We start from the raw sequence: 16,646 nt of genomic DNA, 5'->3' as shown, positions 1-16,646 counted from the left end.
GACCAACATGCCTCTCGTGGTCGTGTGTGGGATTCCCGCGGCTGGGAAGACGGTGGCGGCCACTGCCTTGGCGGACCATCTACAGCGCCAATTGCCCGAGGACAAAGTTGTGTGTATCTCGCCTGCTACTGTCAATGTTGACAAGACGCAGGGCTACGCTGGTGCAGTCGGAATGGGTGGCTAGGAGTTTGCGACTTCAATTGTGACTTGGTTGTTGTGTCTATTGGTTGCAGATAGTAAAGAGGAGAAGAACACACGTAGTGCGTTGAAAGCGGCAGTGGAGAAGGTGGTGAACGCCAAGACGATCGTGGTGCTGGATGCTCTCAACTACACCAAAGGCGAGAGATACGAACTCTTTTGCAAGGCCAAGGCGGAGAGCACCACGTACTGTGTGGTAAGGAAGAGCTCTCCATTGAGAGAAGGAGGCTTTCCTGATGGGTTATTGCTCTTTTATAGGTGTACGTGGATACGCCGGTGGAGGCGGCACTACAGAGGAATGCTGCAAGAGAAGAACGCATTAATCCCAAGCTGCTTGAGGAACTGGCGGCCAGATTTGAGGTCCCTGTGGAGAAGAATCGATGGGACAGTCCGCTGTTTCGCTTGACGCCGGGAGATTTCACGTCGGATGGAACTGGAGTGCCACTGGATGCCATCACCGAGACTATTCGCTTCGGAAAGACCGTGCAGGCTGGTCTTGCGACGAAGGCGGCTCCTGCTGCTGAGACGAGCTTCCTTCAGGCGTTGGATGAGGTCACGAGTGCAATTGTGGATGCGTTATTGGTCCACCAGCGCGATGCTGGAGTGGCGGACGGCTTGCGTGTGCCACTGCACACAATTAGCAGCGAACTCCGACTCACTCGTCCGTTGTCGACGGCTGAGACGCGTCGCCACCGTCGGCAGTATATCAAGATCACTCGTTTGAGACCGTGCGCTGTTGCTGCCATTGGAGATCTCTTCGTCGAGTACCTCAACCAGCAGGGATAAACGCTGAGTGCGTCCTCTCAAGACAGTAAGCAGCAAGTGTAGTCTACTGACGGGTTTAGTCTTGTACGTAGCGTTATTCACTCCTCTCTAATTCCAAGTAGTCGCGGTGCTCGACAAGCCGTGCGAGTCTCGCCAATTCACACGAGAATGTCCCCATGAAGAGCAACTGGCACACGATCGCAAGCGCCTCGAAGAAGGCCTCCTGACCAGCAGTGAAGCCCAGCGGATTAGGCCACACGCCGTTGGCACACAGGAAAAAGAGTCCAACTGCGAAACAAAACACACAACATCAGTAACTCGCATCGAAGCAGAGCCCAACAACGTACACAAGAACGTGGATGCAAGGCCGGTGTTGAGCAGCAGGCGGCCGAGCGTGTACGACGTGAAGAAGTCCGGTCGTCTCCACCGACGCAGCGACCTCCAGAAGGCGCGTCGACGCAGCACCGTCAACAGACTCGGCTTGGCTTCACCACTGTCGCCTTCGAGCAGAATGGTCCCCCTGGCACTGTGCACCGCGATCATCATGGCCCACGCCGATATGAAGAAGACGATGGTAAAGTTGACGTGCGCGTCATGGTGCGTGCGCATGTCCATGACTGCGAGTCCGAAGAGCGAGATCGCCGAGATGGCGCCCCCTATCAGACACACGTAGCCCGCCACTGTCGTGGTACGTCCACCATCGTCCACCTGCTTGTGCGGCTTCACGCGCAGCTGCAAGTACCAGAAGAAGAGCACGACGGACGTCAAGATGAAGAGCGCGGTGAGGCACATACCCCCCGTGAAGGCGTAACCTTCGGGCCTGAACGTGGCGGCGTACGACAGCGTCGGGAAGTGCTCGGAGCAACTGAAGTGGGTCGTGCAGGCCAGCAACTCGGTGCCGAGCATGGTGCAGATGCCGGTGCCGGGCACGAGCCACGCGATGAAGCCCACGTTGTCGGTGCGCGCCATGTCCCCCAGAGTGTCCAACACGTCTCTTGTCAGAGTTTTTGGAGCGTCCAGACTGCGTGGACGACGGAAGATGAGTGTCTCAGCTGGACGTCCACCGTCGTCGGACGAGTATTGTCCACTAGTGTCCTCTTGGTCGAGGTAGCAAGACGAGGAATCGGAATCCGAGACGGAATCTGAGACGGAATCAGCGTCCGAGTCGTCCTCCTGGTCACTCGAGTCGCCGAATGACGCCGAAGAGGAGGACGCTTTGGAGGACACGTCTGAAGAGCTGGCGGGAGAGGAGGACACTTCAGAGTCCGACCCTGAGTCGCTCGAGTCGTCCAGGTCCGAGTCCAAGTCCTTGCTGTGCCACGTCAAAAGCTGCTCGACGGTGTACCCCTGGTTACGCTCTCCGAAGGGGATGGGCTGTACTGCCGCCATAGATGGCTACACCTTAGTTTGGCGCAAGAACGCTGCTAAATGCCGAGCGCTGAGCACTGCCCGCCACTGTGACGCTGTCAGGAGAAGCTGTTGAACATGCAGGAAGACCAGAAATAGCTGCCGAGGTGATGGCAGGAAGCAACTGAGAGGTTACACCAGTTGCCATATGTGTATCCAACATAATGTAGCCATGCCGCGAAACGACGCGAAGTCGACATCCCGAGATGATTGTCCCCACGCGCTTCGGGCTCAAGTTTGCGCCGATCCCGACGCTGGCGCTCGAGTATGAGGACGATTTGAAAGGCGTCGTGGATGCAACGGGGGAAAGTGCCACTTCGTTGTATGTGTATCGAGATGGGGACACTTTGCCGCCTGCCAGGAAGCTGCACGTTGTGGAGCTCCCGATGCTCACGCGGAGCTCGGAGACGCAGCAGATCACGCGCCAATTGCAGCAGGACAATGAACGCTTCTTGGCCCCGGGGGTTGTGAATGAAGCGCAATTGAAGCGACTTTTGGATCGACTGGTGGAGAGTCTACCAGAGACCGAGCAGCGAGCGCCTTCGTTGACTGGAAGTCGGGCGGTTGCGAGTGCGCAGAACCAGGAGGACGAGTCCGAGAGTGAGTTGGAGGAGAGTTTGATGGAGGGGTCTGCTATGGAAGAGTCTGTGGCTGAAGCTTCGCGGTCGGACGAGCACGACACACCGCAGGTGGCTACGACTGTAGAAGTGGATCCCAATCGAGGAGCATTCGTGACTCACGAAGCAGAGAGCGACGGCAATGAAGATGAAGCGGGGGCAGACACAGGAGTTACCGCGAATACGCTGGATAGTCGTGAGGAGTCTCATGATGAAGGTATCCCAGCAACAACAGCTGAGAAGGCTGAGGAGAGCGAAGCGGAAGAGGATGCAAGGAAAACAAGAGCTTTGCGAAGCGAATCGGATGTGAGCGAGGAAGACATTCAATCTGAGGAGCTGGAGTACTTTTCAGAGGATGGGAGTGATGAGGATTCGTTTTAGCACGCCTAATACCTACAGATTTACTATTTTCACAGCAGTATGGCCAGAGAAGGCTATGGCGATTCTCGTTGCAGTTGATCAAACAGAGACTTGATTTGCCGCAGGTTCTCTTTCTTTGATTGACGCTCGCGATCAATCTGAGGTACACAAGCAGCAGTTCACGCCAGAGTGAGCAGCAGCCAAACGAATTCATCACATCCGCAGTCTTACCTGTGCGAGCAAAATTCGCATATCGCGATCGTTTTGGGCCGTCTTACGCCGTTCCTGATCCAGCGCCACCCGCAGCTTCGCGTTTTGAGCTGCAATATTCTCCATTTCAGTCGCCAGCACCTCGTATTTGTGCATCATTTCACCACGCTCGGTCTCCCACCCGTGAAGCTGATGTTCACGCTCTTCTTCAGCCCCTACTCGTACGCGTTCCATCTCTTCACGCTGTTGTTCAAGATGTTTCTGCATACGCTTCTGGAATAGCTCGTCCTGGTTTTCAAGAACGGTTCGCATCCGCTGCATTTCCTGGTCGAGAAACTCCAACGCCGATACTTTCTGCTCCAGCTCAGCACGAAGCGAGTTCAGCTCAGTTACCTTCTCGGGTGCATCCTTTTCCAACGCTGCAAGCTTCGCACTGAGGGTTTCGCTCTTAATCTCCTCTTCAGTTGCCTTCTGGAGGCTTTCGTCCAGAGCGGCTTCCAGATCTTCAATTTGCGCCTGGAACTCTGCCATTTCGTCACTGAACTGCATTTCCACTTGCTGACGATCGCTGGTCAGTTCCTGGATCTGACGTAGCTGGTCCGCGAGCATGACGTCTTTGACTTTTAAGGCAGCACGAAGATCGTCCTCCAGTTTCTTCCAGGACTTCCGCTGCTCTCCGAACTGTCTGATTTCCTCACGCAGACCCTCGCTTTCAACTCTCCGTTCATCCAGCTCTGCATCAAACAAGGCCATTTGTGCACTCTTCTTTTGCTCTTCTAGCAATCGCTGCTCCAACGCCTTGCGTTTTTGTCTCTCCTCGCGAATTTCTGCTTTACAGGCATCGGAGCGCTTCGCATCTTCCACGAACAGTTTCTTCTTGTCGTCAGCAAGGATGGCCTGGAGCTTGTCGACCTCTGCTTTGGCAGCAGCTTCGCGCTGAAGGCTGACTTGGTATGCTTCTCGAACTCGCTTCACCTCTTTCAAACGCTCTTGGTTCTTGCGCTGCAACAACTGAAACTTCTGTGTAGACTGCTGGTGCTCTTTGCGAAACTCCATTTCCACTTGGATAATAGACGCTTGGAGCTGCTTTTCATACAAATCTTCTTGTTGCTGCTGCAGCTTGTCCTGGCGTTCACTGTCTTTTGCATACTGCAACCTCAATGTTTCAATTTCATCCTGTCGAGTGGTCAAGCTCTTCTTCAACTGCTGGATTACATCATCCTTTTCGATGCATTTGTTGTAGACAGCCTCTACGTTTGCTTTTAGCTCAACAACTTGTTTTTCAAGCAGCGCATTGCGGTTCGCAGCTTGCTCCGCGCGGTCCTTGTGGTACTTGATTTCATCGGACAGCTGAGTAACCATGGCCCCGTGCGTCTTGCGAGCTAGTTCCAGTTCCCCCGCTATTTCATCGATCTTACTCCCACTTTTCTTCACTGCGGCAGATTCTTGCTCCAAACGATCTTCAGCTTCACGAAGTCTTTTGGTGGAGGCGGTAAAGTCTGCTTCCAGAGCAGCGACTCTTTTCTCCAGCTCGGTCTTTTCAAAACTGAGCTGATCCATCGCCTGTTGGTGTGATGCCTTCAATTGAACAAGGGTAACATCCCATTCCTTTTGCTGATCGCTTTGAGACCGTTGAGCTGCACAGGTTGATTCGTCCGACGCAGCACTTGCAGTAGCTTGATCCTTTTCTTTTTGCAGCAAGCGACTGGACATTTCCAGCACGGTGGCTTCCGCTTTAGTTGCTCGGGCCTCGGCAGCACCCAGGTTTTGCTCGAGATCTGCAATCTGCGACTTCATATCCTTCTCCTTGAGGTAGAACTCGTTCTCCTTGGCAAGGATGCTCTTTTCCTTCTCAAGAAACTCGGTCTCCCTCTGCCCGATGATCTGCTCACGCTTTAAGATGTCCTTCTCGAAATCAATCTCTGTGTTTGTGCTGCTGTCCTTCACAACAAGCCGCTGTCGCGGTTTCTGCTCAGGTTTTTCCGACGGCGACTTTTGCTGAGGCGAAGGCGTCTTCTTCAATTCGGTACGAGGTCCTTGATTGTGCTCATGATCTGTGTGCTCTTGCAAGTTCACGCCTGTTTGAATTTTAGGAGGTAATGCTCGGAACCGACCAGAGTTGGGGTGGCTGTTTGGTTGTTGTGGTCGATCTCCTTCGTGGTGCTCAGGCGTTGCTGGTTCTTGTTTAGCATCGCGTGGGCTCTTGGTAGGGTGGCGCTTAGATTCGACAATTCGTCGCATGAGCGAGCGGTACTTTGGCATATGCAGGCTGCCCATTTCTTTCAGGAATTCCACCTCTTCTTCGTCCAGCAATTCCAACTTGGGCAGCAACTGTCGTTCATAACACAAGTCACCTAAGCAAACATCCCACAACACGATGCCCTAGCCACGGTAGTCACCCTCCGCACCTTGATCATAGCGTGATGATAGTCGTCAAGATCGCAGAGTGGGTTTGCTTGGTCACCGTTTGCCGCTTGAAGGCGAATGTGAGAAAGTCGCTACCAAGAGGCAAAAAGCACCGTCAAACACGGCGCAATCTTCAACTCTAACAACAAAATCACCTTCAGACGCTGCAACGCCAGCAGGTCGTTAAATTCTGCAATTTCATTCCCACGAAGGTCCATATACCGCAACTTTGGGAACTTGATGGGCCGAGTCAAGCCTTCCAAGGTTCTCAAGCTGCAAACAAGAACTCGTCAGCAAAATAAAATATCTGCATTATTGTAACTGAATAAAAATCATCACCAATTGTGCGCCATCGAAAGTTCCTCAAGACGTGGCAATTGTGGGAACCCCAACGTTGATGAGATGCTGTCCACGAGACACAGCCCTAGTGAGCAAAATGACAGAATCTGTATCAATGCTGCAGGTTTCTAGCCACCTATTGGCCGACAGATCCAGTACCCGCAGCTGCACGAGCGGCTGCAGCGCGTGGAAGGCGACCTCGTCCATGCAGTTGCTCGAGAGACAGAGCTCCACGAGCCCCGTGAAGGCCTCGAGTCCGTCCATGGACTGGAGCGAGTTCCCGTGCAGATTCAGCTGCTCCACGGCCGCATCGCGCTCGTCATCGCGCACAAGGTCGTCGATGAACTCCACGCCGGCGTTCACGTGGCTCACGACAAGCTGTAGCTCGTCGTCGGGAGGCGGCGCCAGCATAGACGGAAAAAAGCGCGAAAATGATTTGATGGAATTATTTGAATTATGGTAATGAGTTTACGATTTGTTCGTATTTCAACAAAGCGAAATGAACGTTATTGTTGAACTTGGTCTTATTAATAATACTATCTGAGTCCGTGCCTTCCTGGATCTCGGCTTTCGCTTAGTTCATTCTTGAATCAACCCACTCGATAAGTGGATTAGCACCACCAATCCTCGAACTATGGGGGTGGCACTTTTTCGCGTCATTAGTATGAGGATTTTCATTACGGACTCGTAGGCAATGCTGTTAACAAGCTGACTGTCGTCGACCTCACGCAAGCAAATGATCACATTTCAGCTAACGAGTTTTTGTGTGCGTTAAAGGCCTAGACCACGTAGACAAATGACAAGTATTCATTGATTATTATACATCTTTAGCGAGTTCACCTCGATCACTGTGTTTGAGATTCACGGAGTTGAGTTGTGTTGTTAGTGCCAGACTGACGTGCCGCTTTCGATTCACACTTGCACGTTCAAAATACTACTTCTACGAGATAGCTTCAAAGTCCTATTTCCTCTCGGACAAGGGCAATGAGGTCTGGAGGCAGATCGCTGTCCCTCATTTGTTTCTCAAACTCTGCAAAGTTTTGCGATGGATTGCAATCATCTCGATTGGTCCTTGAGTTCTTCCTGCTGTCCTCGTATCCATGTGTTGGTGTGGTCGCATTGGGTTGGTTCAGTAACTTGTCGGTAAGCTCACGCCATTGAGACGAAAAGCAGGTCATCGTCTTGGTTTCCATGAGATGGAGGCACATGGATAAAGCGAGCGCGAGACCTTCAGCTGTATCAATCACACTACACGTTAGTAAATATGGCAATTGAAAGTTTACATGTATGCACCGTACAGGTTGCGGTTCCTCGACACAGATCTTCGATCAAGACGAGCGATGTGTGTGTCATCGTCGAAAAAATATGACTCATCTCTCGCATCTCGGTCATGAAGGTCGAGTACCCATATAGCTGCTGGTCGTACGCCCCAGTGCGCAAGAAAATCGCATCAAATACCGGCAGCACGGCTTCTTTGCACGGTACGAAGCATCCGAGCTGATTGAGCAGAACCACAATGCCCAGCAGCTGCAGAAGACTCGTCTGAGTGGACTCCTGGTGTCCATCGAGAAGCAAAAATGATTTCCCGTCGTGAGCTGAGAGCTCGATAGCTACGTCGGGCTCGGAGTCGCCTGTTACATTGGCACCGCCTGTTGATTGCTGCACGAATGGATCGAAAATGCCACGTAGACGGAGAGAAGGGCTGTCGACGTCTGACATAGTAGCGCGAATAAACTTGTGCTTGTATGAGACTAGCGCAAAGCTCACTAAAACATCCAGCTCAGCAACGCGAACTGCCAGCTCGTGCAAGCCTCCTTGAAAGTGTGCTTGAAATTCCACGGTCAGGAAGCGTACTAAATTTGCCTCAGCATCTTCGTAACTTCGCCTTAGCGACTTCCACTTCGCCCCTAATGAATCGATCGTCGGTGTCGAAAACCATATACCTGACGCTCTTGACGCACGAATCACGCTCAGACCCTTCCCACTCTGTTGTTGAATCCGGTGACTATCTTGGCGAGAAACACGCAGAACGATTCCCATGCTTGAGATGCTCCTCTGCTCGTCGTCAGCATACACAACTTTGATTCGATCCTCCGCTATGCAGAGCAGTGCTGCAGCCTGGATATGTGTTGAGTAAAGTTAGTAAAAGAACTACAGTACATGTAGGAAGTGATCCAGATATCTCAAACGGATGGCACGAACCTGCTTCGCCGCTACTGCAGCTTCCATCTCGCACTCTCGAATTTGAGTACGTAGCTCTTGCAGTTGCGAAGACGATGACTTTATGCCCCCCTCGCCGTCTACCTCCATTGCATGTCGAGAAAAGTCTTCTCCGCGTTCTACACCACCGATCATTTCTTGAACCAAGGCGCAAAATGGCTGCAAACTTCCAGAAGAAAGCTGGTGGATTGGACGCAGATGTGTGGAGAACAAATTCCCGAGCTCAGTCACAAGATCTTCGTCGGCCAAGGAGTTCTCCACCAGAACGAAAAGTTCGGTAATCCACACTTCAAGGCCGCTAAAATCCTGCAACAAATACCAGGAGGATCTCGTGAGAATGAAAGTTGGAAATCACCGCGTGCAAACTCAAATTACCGACAAGGACAGCTTCATGTCTACAGAATCATCCGCTTTCACAGCTCCCGAAGAGGTGAAGAGCGACAATCCACGTTCATAACTTTGGACGTGCTGAAAAAGACTCGAAAGCTTCCACAACACTGGGTGGTCACCAGACACCGCCGAGATGACTGCTTCCACTGTGCCAAGTCGCTCATTTAGCACGTCCGAGTCGATGCAAGGACACTCGAGCCACTGAAAAAAAATAAAAACAAAAACATCGCATGCATGGACATAAGAAGATTGCATTGAAAAGTAAAAAAAAAATAGAGAAGTGAAGATTTACCTGTTTAAGGCGTTGGCGACCTCGTTTAGTGCTGCAAGAAGGAGCTAACAGGTTGAGAAGAGACGGAAGTCGGCTTGTTGAAGCTCCAGAAGCCACGAAAACTTCTCTAGCCGAGCTGTTCAGTCTAGCACCATGGTGAACAGGTCAGTAGAAGGGATCACTTGGATTAGCAGCGAACACGTACTGCATCGTTTGGTCTCTTTTGGTGAATAACTTTGACGTCAGTGTTTCGGAAGACTGACTTGAGAGACAATGGTGGACACATGAAAACCTCTATGTCCACATAGGACAGTAGGCTTGTATTTGAGTTTAACTAGCTCGGATGTCTAGATGAGGTTCTGCAGCTCGATCTCGTGTCGCGCGAGTTCGTGTAGCATGGGCTCGTCAAAGTACTTGCTCACGTTCACGTCCTCGCTCAGTCCCTTGCGACGGCGAGTCTTGACCATGAACTCGCGAGCGAGGTCGTTCACCGGAGCAGGCTCCAGAGGGCGAAGGACGACGTTCGTGTCCAGCGGGTCGCCCGGGACCACCGCCCAATGGTCGAACACTTGTGTGACGAAGGCTTGGCCCTGTGTGAACACTCGCAGGTCCGTCTCCAGTCCGAACGACTCGATCACCGGCACGAAACCGCGCACCGTGTACAGCGGAGAGCCAGCCTTGGGGGCGTCGTGTGTGATGTGGCCACGTCGACGACTCAGGACCTGGTACAACGAGGACACTGTGTCGGCAGGGCACTGAATCTCGAGCGCGTACATCGGTTCCAGCATGCGCGGTGTGGCGGTGAGGAAGGCCGAATAGGCTACACGACGCGACGTGGGGATAACCTGGCCGCCACCGCGGTGAATCGGCTCCGATGCAATGGTAGCGTCCAGAATCTTGAACTTGGTGTTGCGGATCGGCTCGTCACACAACGGACCTTCGCGACAGCTCCACTGGAATCCCTGCACGATGCTGTCCTTAATCATGCCGAGGGATGATTTGTTCACCTCAGTGGCCAGTGTGTCGTCCAGCAAAACATTGGGTCCATTGCTTTCCGGTCCAAAAGCCCACACGGAGCGAGCAGCAAGGGCATCCCACTTGTAATTGGTCTGGAAGAAGCTGGCCACGTCCTTCTTGCTCATCTGGGTATTCCATTGCACAACATTAATAAATCATCTGCAAGCAGCAACGCAACCTGCATTGCTATGCGTACATCGAGGTTGATAACGCCGGACTCGATATCTTGTGCCAGACCCGCATCCAGCGGCTCGGAGATCATGGTGATCTTGTTCTTCTGGTTGGGAGTCTCAGCAAAGCACCTGGATTAGTAGCACACATTCATCAATCAGCTCTCCATACCGACAATAGATAGAACAGAACCCAAGTAGCTCTTACTGCACAGAGGACGTCTCGGCCACAGTCTCGCAGAAAGCGACGACGGGGTCGGCAACCTTGATTTCAATCTCCGAATACATCCGTCGCAGGTCGTGTAGGATGCAGTCCGCTGCCAGTTCTCCAGTGCAAAGGATCACGTGCTCACCACTCTCCTCCACCTTTGTGCGAACAAGCGGGTAACTCTTGCTAATTTTCCGCAGACCCTCGAGCATTTTGGGCAGCTCGGCCGGATTCAACGGCTCGACAGCCAGCTTCATCACGGCCGTCGTGCCGAAAGCAATATGGATGGGTCTGAAAATGCCGACCTCTTCGTCTTGCAGTAGGTCTTCATCAGCATCTGTGATTGTGGCACTCTTCGTGATTGAAGAGTCCACGCCCTCAAGCAAGACCCAGTTCCCTGCAGGAATGCGGTTCACCTGAATCTTGTAGCGCCCCTGTGCGATGCAAACGCTCTCAATTGTCCGCGTGCACATGTCTTCGTCGTCTTCAGCACTATAGGCTTCTCCGAGCACCTTTACATCCTTGTTTTCCCGAACTTCACCGGAATACACACGACCAAACGCACTGAACGTTGTGCCATCGGGCGACGAGTACAGTTTCACAATGTTGACCATCAATGGCGCCTTGGGGTCGCACGACTGGATGCCCCGCACGATGCTCATCTCGGAGGATTGGTTGCCAGAGTAGATGCTCTCGAGCTTCGTCTTTGCAGTCTCTAACGGAGACGGAACGTGGTTCACGACCATATCCATAAATCCAGTCGTAACGTTGCCGAAGAATTTGCCCAGCACAAGTTTCAGCAGCGGGCGCGGGTTCAGGTTCAATTCCTCCTTCCTCAAACGAAGACCCATGGCACGCAACGACGACGACAGCTCCTTCGGGTCGCCATTCAGCACCTTGGAGTACATCTTATACAGCGGCTCCAGGACAAACTGGATGAACGACCGCAGCGCACCAGGGTACGGCTACAAACACAAGGTCAGAAGCATAAAGCACGTCAGTCCGTCGCAACGCAAGCCACGCCAGTACTCTCAAACTTACCGATTTCTTCGTGAACGTCCGCGTCTGGGGATTGAAATACTTGTCACCCCAAAACCTCGCCGCTAGTGCGGACGGAGGAACACCAGGGTACGTCTCAGCGTAAATTTGCGCGAACGACTCGAGCGTGAAGCTCCATCCATGCTGTCCCGACGCAAAGCACACGTTGCCCAGCTCCGGCGACAGACGCTGCTTCTCCCGGCCCGCGGGCGTGTTGGCGTCAATGATGGCATTAACCTCCTCAATCGTGTGCAGCAGCTTAAAGTACGCGTCGGCGGGGGGGAGCTTGAGCTCAATAATGAGCCGATCCACCTTGTTCACCACCAAGACAATCGCCACATTCGCCCTCAATGCAGCCTTCACCACCCTCTCCGTCTACAAAAAACCCATCAAAACGTTAAAAACCTCCCTACATCACACACAACAATGTCCAGCCCTACATTCATCATGACGCCTTCAATAGCGTCCACGACGAGCACCGCGCCGTCCGCAACCTGCAACGCCGCCGTCGTCTCGTCGGAGAAGTTGACGTGTCCCGGACAGTCGAGCACATTTAGGAGGTAGTGCTTTCCCCTACTAGTGGGCAGCACCAAGGACACGGGTGTGCTTTTAATACTGAGTTTACGATCCTGTTCGTCCTTCCTCGTGTCCGTGAACCTCGTTTCGAGAGCAGGGTCCCACTTATCCACATGGGTCTGCTGCACCAAAAGGTCCACAAAGAGCGTCTTGCCGTGGTGCAGGTCCCCGAGGACTGCCACGTGGCGGACGAGCTGCGGATGGTCCATGAGGCTGGTGAGGAACTGCGTCGAATACGTCGTTTGGGGGACCTTTTGCTGGAGGACAGAGAAGGACTTGGTCTTGACCGGTTCAATGATGGGCGTCTCGATGGACTGAGCGTCCTCCTCCATCACGAGCGTCTCGGCGTCCCCGTAGACTTCGTGGGCCTCGGGGTAATACTGTTTGTCCTCGTGGAGGACAATAGCCGTGTCCTCGTCCGACATGTTCACGTCCTGCAGCGCCAGAGCGTCCACCTGGCGTTCAGCATCGTCAACCTGCTCGTCCTCGCTCTCCGAGTCGGACGAGGCCTCAGACGCGCTGCTCGGCAGCTCCGGGCCGATGTAGTTGCCGAACTCGTCGTACAGAGACTCCTCCATGTTGGAAAATGGGGCGGCCAACGGATTGCAATAGAGATCTGAGATCGGATTGGATGAAAATAGAGAAAGGATGATTGGGTGAAATTAAGATTTGATGTGGACGCTGGAGGACACTATTGGAGGACAGTTTGTATTAATGTAAACTGTCTATATCATGGACTTAGAACTCTAGACAGCACTCGGCTTCGGCGTATTGTGCTGTCGGGTCGGGCAGGTAGCGTCTGCTTTGGTGTGGTCGACGATGGTGGGTTGTATGCTTGGAGGTTGATGTGGAGTTTGGTGTTTGAATGGAACCGTAGTGCAAAGTGGGGTCCCTTGTGGACACTTTCTTTCGAGGCAGAAGTGCCTTCTTCTGGAGTTTCCACACGTTAGTGGAGCCGTCGATAGCGCCAGAGACGACAGTTGAGCCAGAGCAACTCACTGCGAGAGAGCTGATGCTCGCGTCGTGGGCTTGCGGGATCTCATACACCAACTCAGTGCCTGGGTCCTCGTGCAGCTTCCAGAAGAGAAGTTTGCCGGCTGTGGTGCCACCCACTGCATACGTGCCATCACTGTCGATGCACCGGACTTGACCTGCTGTACGGATCTCCATACCCCAGAGCTGCTCACCGCGGAGATTGAACTGAAGAAGCTCGCTCTGCACTGTCACGCAGACGAACGACTTGTTGTCTGCGGCGAACGCGATCGATGAAATACCCAAAGAAGTCGCTTTGATTTGGTTGTGTAGCACCGCCGCACTCAAGTTGAACAGATACACCGACCCGTTTCGCGTCCCTGCTGCAGCGTAGTGCCCGTCGCGGCTGACGTCCAAGCACAAAACCGACTCTTCGCAATCCGCGAACGTTCGGATGGGAGTAGCGACGATGTACCTTGACGTGTAGCGCCACAGTTTGATCGTTGAATCCCACGAACTCGTAATGAAGCGATCCTGCAGCACTCGGATGGCAGAAATTCCATCAGTATGCGCAAATACCTTGTCCAGCACCAGCCCTGTCGTCGCAGAGTGCATGTACACGCTGTTGTCCCATGACCCGATCAATACAACGCTCTCGTCGGGCGAGATATCACAGCACGACAGCCCCAAGTTACCCGAGATATCTCGAAATTGTGCTACATCCTGGGTTGAGGAGAACTTGAGGGAGCTGTCTTTGCTTGCCGTGAACAAAACGGCGTCATCCTTGGAGAGAACAACACTTGTGACTTCTCCTTTGTGCAACTGGCAGGCTGAAATCTGCCTCCAGCTCCATGAAGCCGACAAACTGTACTTGGTCCTCAATCTGGATCTCCATCTCCAGTTCTTGCGAGGTTTCCCAGAGCTTATACTTCCCCATAACTGCGTGGAGAGGCCTTCGATGGCGAGTGGTAAACGTTTCCACGGGGTCTGGAAGCACATCAGACTATACCTGTGTCGCTTTCTCCGGTGGCTACTCAACATGTCCTCGCCCTCTAATTCATCTCCCGAGTCTTCGTAATCCTCAAATGCACTTGGTGTAACTTCTCTCCGATGTCGATGTCGGAAATCAGATGCACCATCGAGAGGATACGAGACTGTCCGGATATGAGGAACCAGGACGCGTGGCGACAGGAGCAAATCGGGGGTAGCCACTTCAATCTTCCCTTCGCCTTCATTTCTAGACGGATGTGGCGTAGAGAACAGTATCTTCGGAGTCTGGCCAAACTCCTGTATCTGCGATTCTAATGAGCATTTTTGCACGGGATCATCGATAGCTTCCAGATCCACTGACCCCTCATACGATAAATAATAAAATACTACATGATCACGAAGAACAAACACGTTAGCACAAACTCTCCACTCCCTTGCAAGAAGATCCACCTACAGTTATTAGCCTTGATAGCCTCCTCGCCTTGCTGCTTGTAACCAAAGATTAAGTCGATCCAATGATGAAGGTGGTCTGAAACGTAGTCGCTCTCAAGCGCAGCCCGATTCTTCCGAACGAATTCAACCGCGTCACCGTGAGCCCACGGCGGGAGCTCCACGTCATCAACGCGGTCAAGTTTCTGCGTGGCTCCTAACGCAAGATGTTTGACGTTTTGCAACCACTCGTCTGCTGGAAACGTGCAGTCAAAGAACTCGGGGATAAGCTCTTTTACGTCCGTATGATTCGATACACAGCCGTCCCAAGTTACCTTGATGCTGCGAAACAAGCGGTCGGGTGCATCGAACTTCCCACTCTGTAAACACAACATGTACTCCGGAACCTTGCGCACTAGGAAATACAGCACGTAGCCCGGCGTTGAGTAGTGGGTGCCGTACATGAATGGAGGTGGCATCCCCTCAGCTTCCTCGCCACGGGGCATCATTTCGTATCTTGCCTTGAAATACTCGAGGCGCTCTTTGTTGAGTGCTCCGACGGGCTTCGAGAGATCTCTGAAAACTTTTGGGTTACCCAAATTGAGCTCTTCGCTTGTGTAGTCACGTAAAACCCATGGGAAAACAGGGTACTGCGTCAGGTCGTTGCGAGTTCGGCCTGAGGCGTTGTTTAGAAACAGCAAATAATCAAAATTCGAGAGCTCTCGACGCTGCCACTTGCGCATCATGAACTGTAGGTCCTTGCGGCGGCAACGTTGCAACTCTGGCTGACCCACCATTAGCGCATAGAAATCATCGCGCTCCTTGCTAGATTTAAAGGAGAAGAAGAAGCTGTCACCGTTGCGTAAGTAAACCTCCAAGCCTGTCTGTTGTAGCAAGTAGCGGCGCTTGTAAACTTGATCCACGTTCGTGTACTCCCAGTTCAGCACTGGATCGAACACATTATTTAACGGTGCCGGCTGGAAGTACAGCCGCAACGTCGTCAGCATGAGACAGCCTGGAAACTTGAGCAGTGGCTCGATGCGGTCCGTAACGCAGCCTTTTTCCATCTGTAGCCGTTCTCGGAAGTCGATCAACAAACTCGGGTCAAATGTGTCGGTTAGTCTCGGCGCGAGTACAGGAGCCAACAAGGTCTCTTCTTCCGCCTTGGTCAACATTTGACGCGGCAGGTTGGACACTTCGTAGATCACGTGAATGCTCGCAAGGAACGCTTCGAGCGTTGTGTGCTGCAGCGTGAAGATGAACTTGGCTGGCACTTCCTCACTCAAGCTGCTGCCACTGCCGCTGCCACTGCTTCGAATGTCATCAACCTCCACGCTGTCGGTTGTGTCCTTGTAGACGTACGGGTGGTCGATGCCTCGCTCTCGCATCTCAACCACCTGCTTGGTCTGGAACGTCAAATACACAATGGGCACATCCACAGTCTCATTGGCAGGCTGCACGAAGCACTCGGCCACGGGTTCTGAGGTCATGCAGCGGAACGGGAAGCGCAGGATCGGCAGTTGCAGGTCTTGAGGCACGAAAAACAGTCCGCGAGTGCAGACTTTGACCCTTCCTGGAGCTTTGCGATGCGTCAGAGCATTGGGTTCCAAGTATCGGCACGCGCTGTGGTCCTGCGAGCAATGGCATTAGCAACTTCAACTTCAGACATGGCCCTCATATGTTATATAGCAAATGGGAGAATCTCCTCGTACGTCTAGGAAGAGCTCGCCGTCCTCGAGCAGTAGCAGGCTGAAGCGCGTCGTCTGGGCATTCTTGTTGCTGCGGCGTCGTCTGTGCATCCTCGTGAAGGGCGTATTGGGCAGATCGAGGCGCTGGGGGTCGGCCGGGACGGCGGTGTGACCTCAGCCAGTGAAGGCCGGCTTTCTGTGCAAACGTACTCTCTAATTTAATACGCCGTCGATGAATGGACACCTGCGTGGTTTTACAAATGTGTATTGAAATTGGTGTCGAGCTGCCAGCGACTCGATCAACTGTGGTTCTGTTACAACTACGGACTGCTTGTCACTTTACTTACTTTGCTCTGATAGTTTTTTGTTTCCTAC

At 52.9% G+C, this 16,646-nt stretch overlaps 7 protein-coding genes across 7 annotated transcripts; 2 read left to right on the top strand and 5 right to left on the bottom strand.

Annotated features, from left to right (window-relative positions):
• Positions 1 to 7: 7 nt before the first annotated feature.
• KRP23_3736 (Protein KTI12-like protein) lies at positions 8 to 984 on the top strand (the record flags this gene model as incomplete). Its single annotated transcript, XM_067888627.1, has 3 exons — positions 8 to 161; positions 234 to 394; positions 457 to 984. The coding sequence occupies 3 exons, from the start codon at positions 8 to 10 to the stop codon at positions 982 to 984; spliced, it is 843 nt and encodes a 280-aa protein (XP_067747852.1).
• Positions 985 to 1,057: 73 nt separating this feature from the next.
• Positions 1,058 to 2,352, bottom strand: KRP23_3735 (uncharacterized protein; the record flags this gene model as incomplete). The annotated part of the gene is made up of 2 exons (XM_067888626.1): positions 1,058 to 1,251; positions 1,311 to 2,352. 2 exons carry the CDS (start codon positions 2,350 to 2,352, stop codon positions 1,058 to 1,060), a joined length of 1,236 nt encoding a protein of 411 aa, XP_067747851.1.
• Positions 2,353 to 2,576: 224 nt separating this feature from the next.
• On the top strand, positions 2,577 to 3,368 carry KRP23_3734 (uncharacterized protein; the record flags this gene model as incomplete). Its single annotated transcript, XM_067888625.1, has 1 exon — positions 2,577 to 3,368. The coding sequence occupies one exon, from the start codon at positions 2,577 to 2,579 to the stop codon at positions 3,366 to 3,368; it is 792 nt and encodes a 263-aa protein (XP_067747850.1).
• Positions 3,369 to 3,421: 53 nt separating this feature from the next.
• KRP23_3733 (Leucine-rich repeat and coiled-coil domain-containing protein 1) lies at positions 3,422 to 6,713 on the bottom strand (the record flags this gene model as incomplete). The annotated part of the gene is made up of 6 exons (XM_067888624.1): positions 3,422 to 3,505; positions 3,579 to 5,888; positions 5,966 to 6,055; positions 6,119 to 6,236; positions 6,303 to 6,368; positions 6,439 to 6,713. The coding sequence occupies 6 exons, from the start codon at positions 6,711 to 6,713 to the stop codon at positions 3,422 to 3,424; spliced, it is 2,943 nt and encodes a 980-aa protein (XP_067747849.1).
• Positions 6,714 to 7,255: 542 nt separating this feature from the next.
• KRP23_3732 (DNA mismatch repair protein msh-2) lies at positions 7,256 to 9,393 on the bottom strand (the record flags this gene model as incomplete). Its single annotated transcript, XM_067888623.1, has 6 exons — positions 7,256 to 7,536; positions 7,601 to 8,420; positions 8,505 to 8,828; positions 8,898 to 9,113; positions 9,205 to 9,328; positions 9,389 to 9,393. The coding sequence occupies 6 exons, from the start codon at positions 9,391 to 9,393 to the stop codon at positions 7,256 to 7,258; spliced, it is 1,770 nt and encodes a 589-aa protein (XP_067747848.1).
• Positions 9,394 to 9,530: 137 nt separating this feature from the next.
• On the bottom strand, positions 9,531 to 12,770 carry KRP23_3731 (116 kDa U5 small nuclear ribonucleoprotein component; the record flags this gene model as incomplete). The annotated part of the gene is made up of 5 exons (XM_067888622.1): positions 9,531 to 10,325; positions 10,397 to 10,502; positions 10,579 to 11,543; positions 11,620 to 11,991; positions 12,057 to 12,770. 5 exons carry the CDS (start codon positions 12,768 to 12,770, stop codon positions 9,531 to 9,533), a joined length of 2,952 nt encoding a protein of 983 aa, XP_067747847.1.
• A 160-nt stretch (positions 12,771 to 12,930) lies between these two features.
• KRP23_3730 (Protein FAN) lies at positions 12,931 to 16,382 on the bottom strand (the record flags this gene model as incomplete). Its single annotated transcript, XM_067888621.1, has 3 exons — positions 12,931 to 14,540; positions 14,609 to 16,214; positions 16,296 to 16,382. The coding sequence occupies 3 exons, from the start codon at positions 16,380 to 16,382 to the stop codon at positions 12,931 to 12,933; spliced, it is 3,303 nt and encodes a 1,100-aa protein (XP_067747846.1).
• Positions 16,383 to 16,646: the final 264 nt, after the last annotated feature.

This window comes from Phytophthora ramorum, assembly GCF_020800215.1.
Source record: "Phytophthora ramorum isolate Pr-102 chromosome Unknown Phyram_PR-102_s0003, whole genome shotgun sequence".
NCBI lineage: Eukaryota > Oomycota > Peronosporomycetes > Peronosporales > Peronosporaceae > Phytophthora > Phytophthora ramorum.
The sequence above is the reverse complement of the archived record's forward strand: the minus strand, read 5'-3'. Positions and strand labels throughout refer to the sequence as shown.